Source organism: Nannospalax galili, unplaced genomic scaffold (assembly GCF_000622305.1).
Source record: "Nannospalax galili isolate Female #2095 unplaced genomic scaffold, S.galili_v1.0 scaffold507, whole genome shotgun sequence".
Classification (NCBI taxonomy): Eukaryota; Metazoa; Chordata; class Mammalia; order Rodentia; family Spalacidae; genus Nannospalax; species Nannospalax galili.
In genome coordinates this window covers 310,881-313,355 of record NW_008356261.1, presented here as the reverse complement: position 1 = coordinate 313,355, position 2,475 = coordinate 310,881, and the positions used below count along the sequence as shown (strand labels likewise).

Genomic DNA, 2,475 nt, shown 5'->3' with positions numbered 1-2,475 from the left:
GGCATGGGGATAGGGATCAGCAATGTTCAGCTCCACCCTGCCTGGAGAGGCCAAATAACCTGGAAGGAGTGTGACAGAACCCAGGGTGATGGTAGCTGCTGCCCACAGCAGGAGGCCAGAAAATCTCCCAAGTTGGAGATGCCCTGCCACCTCAGATGGGGGAGGATGAGTGACCTCAGTACAAGACCAGTCAGGGGAAAGGGAGTTACAGCCAGGGTTGCTACCACATGCACTTTATTGAATTCACTGCAGAGATGCATACGTGTAATATCAGCACAGGGGTCAGGTCCGCAGCTCAGGTGAGGGGCAGCCATGGATGCAAGAATCTCAGTACCTAAGGGTTTTAAGGAATGCCATCGTGGTAATGGCGACAACAATGATGACGACAATGGTCATAATGATGTTGAGGACCAGGGCGCTGATGTTCAGGCACTTGGCAGTAGAGGCATAGGCCTGGGCCCCAGTCATATCGCCCACCATCTTCCTGTCCCTAGACTGGGAGAAACCAGATGGTCAGGGGCCCTGCAGCTGGTCACCTGAGAGTCAGGCACTCTGATTCAGTTTCCCCATCATCCTCTCTGCCCACTGAAGCCTCCCTCCTTTAGGGCAGGGGCCCTTTTCCCCTTTCACACACTCAGACTAACCAGGAGGCCCTGGCATTGGCTGCTCATCCCACCATGGGTCATGGTTTCCTGTGAGTCCCCTGGACACTTTCCACACAGCTTGGGGTCCAGTCTGTGGGGTGAAAGGGCATCCCAGGAACTGGAGTAGGAAGAATTTCTCTAGGCTGGAGTGGGGACAATCTGATCCCATGTACCCAGGCAGCTTGATCCTGTGCTTACCAGGAGTCTCAAGCCACTTTTCTCCCCATACACACATTCAGTACACATGCTGGCACTGTTCAGTGATCTGCCCTTTCTGTTATAGTTTCTATTTCTCAGAAGAGAGTTCCCTGAATGTAAGTCAGTAGACCAGCACACAGACTGTGTCATACATGCACAAACACCCCAGGTACCATCTGGGCAGGTGGAGCCTCCGGCTCACACACACCTTGAACCATCATTCCCCCACCTCCATCACACTCACCTTCACAGAGTAGGCATAGGCAATGAAACCCAAGCAGCAGAAGTTCATGAAGAGTGTGTTGAACAAGGACCAGACCACATGGTCAGGTATGGAGACCTCGCTGGGCATGTTGATGGCGGTAGTCACAGTGGTGGTGCCTTGGGGTCCTCCCATCACGGACACTTCATGCTGCTCTTTGTTCATCTCTTGGCTTTGGGGAACACAAGTGTTGTGAGCCAAGAAAGACAGGGAGTGTGAAATTGTGATCTGCTGTAGCGTCTGGAGGCTGACACTGTGCAGTGGTCTGCCCTTTCTGCCGTAGTTTCTATTTCTCAGAAGAGAGTTTCCTGAATGTAAGTCAGTGAATTTTCTAGAGACCAAAGAGAGAACAAATCAGAGTTTCAAGTTATAATTATGGGTGTGTGGCATAAAAGGCCACTCCCACCAAAACTCTTTTCAACCTGACCCCCATAGTCAAGAGGAAGGAGTTAGAGGAGATGGGCAGCAGCTAGCCCTCCTGCAGATTTTCATCATCTCAGGAGTTAAGTCATGCATAACTCCAAATTTATAAGTAACACTGAGTCATCCAGAAGGGATTGCTGTAAACAGAGAAAGTTGCTGAGAGTGGGGCAGGAACGCCCTGCGCCCAGGGTTCAAGATAGCCTGACAAGGCTTAAATGTTACAGGTCACACATCAATTAAGTCCTGCTTCCCTATCCTAAAAGAGTGATCCCTGTCGTAGCCCATGCCCCTCTCCTACCTCTGTCATGTTGGTCACATATTACTTAAGCCTGGTTCCTCATGGTGTAACACCTCCTGTTCACCGAAGAACCTTAAGTGTATACCTTTACTCTCCCACACAGACCTGGGAATCCACCTCCGATTCTCACTGTATGGCTGGCGTCATTCAAGAAACTTCTACCTAAAAGTATACTCTGCCTCTGCCTCTCTTGAACCCCAAAACCTAACCATGATGAACTTCATCTTAATGCAATTTGTTGGGTGCATGCTTTAATTTAATTTAAGACTCAATGGTGCTTAAATTTAACAGTTCCAGTCTGGACCATAGTAGACCATGCTTAACATCAACATCTGGGAAAAATCACATTTGTCTGAAAGTGATTAAATGAGCCAGCAGAAATACAGAGAGAGAGAGATGCTGATCATGTCCTGTGTGTAGATGAAATATTCTATTTAGGCCAACAGACTCCTCAGGCTGAACCAGGAGGAGAGAGAGTCACATCAAGAGGCAAAGTTGCAGGCAGAGTTGTCTCGACATGTGAGACATGGTCAGCACAATCTTACAGAAATGCCTGCAGTGTCTTCAACACAAACACACGGGTTACACTCACACTGGTGTTCCAGTCAGTGTCCAGGCCCCTTTGCCAAAGAACATGCTGCCCCAGGGAC

General features: G+C 49.4%; 1 protein-coding gene across 2 annotated transcripts; it reads right to left on the bottom strand.

Moving 5' to 3' along the window:
• Window positions 1-205: 205 nt before the first annotated feature.
• Window positions 206-1,582, bottom strand: LOC103751107 (interferon-induced transmembrane protein 3-like). Of its 2 annotated transcripts, none has more exons than XM_029556811.1 (2): window positions 1,087-1,582; window positions 206-490 (listed from the first exon to the last, which is right to left on the bottom strand). In XM_029556811.1, exons 1-2 carry the CDS (start codon window positions 1,267-1,269, stop codon window positions 344-346), a joined length of 330 nt encoding a protein of 109 aa, XP_029412671.1. In that variant the 5' UTR covers window positions 1,270-1,582; the 3' UTR covers window positions 206-343. The 2 variants fall into 2 exon arrangements, with proteins under 2 accessions (XP_029412671.1, XP_008852668.1); XM_008854446.3 differs by having other exon boundaries at window positions 206-495; window positions 1,087-1,570.
• Window positions 1,583-2,475: the final 893 nt, after the last annotated feature.

Excerpts from the sequence above, each read along its gene's own strand:
- LOC103751107 (XM_008854446.3), bottom strand. The coding sequence starts at position 1,269 with ATGAACAAAGAGCAGCATGAAGTGTCCGTGATGGGAGGACCCCAAGGC. Across the intron at positions 496-1,086 it reads CCTATGCCTACTCTGTGAAG|TCTAGGGACAGGAAGATGGT; the intron begins GTGAGTGTGATG and ends GGTTTCTCCCAG.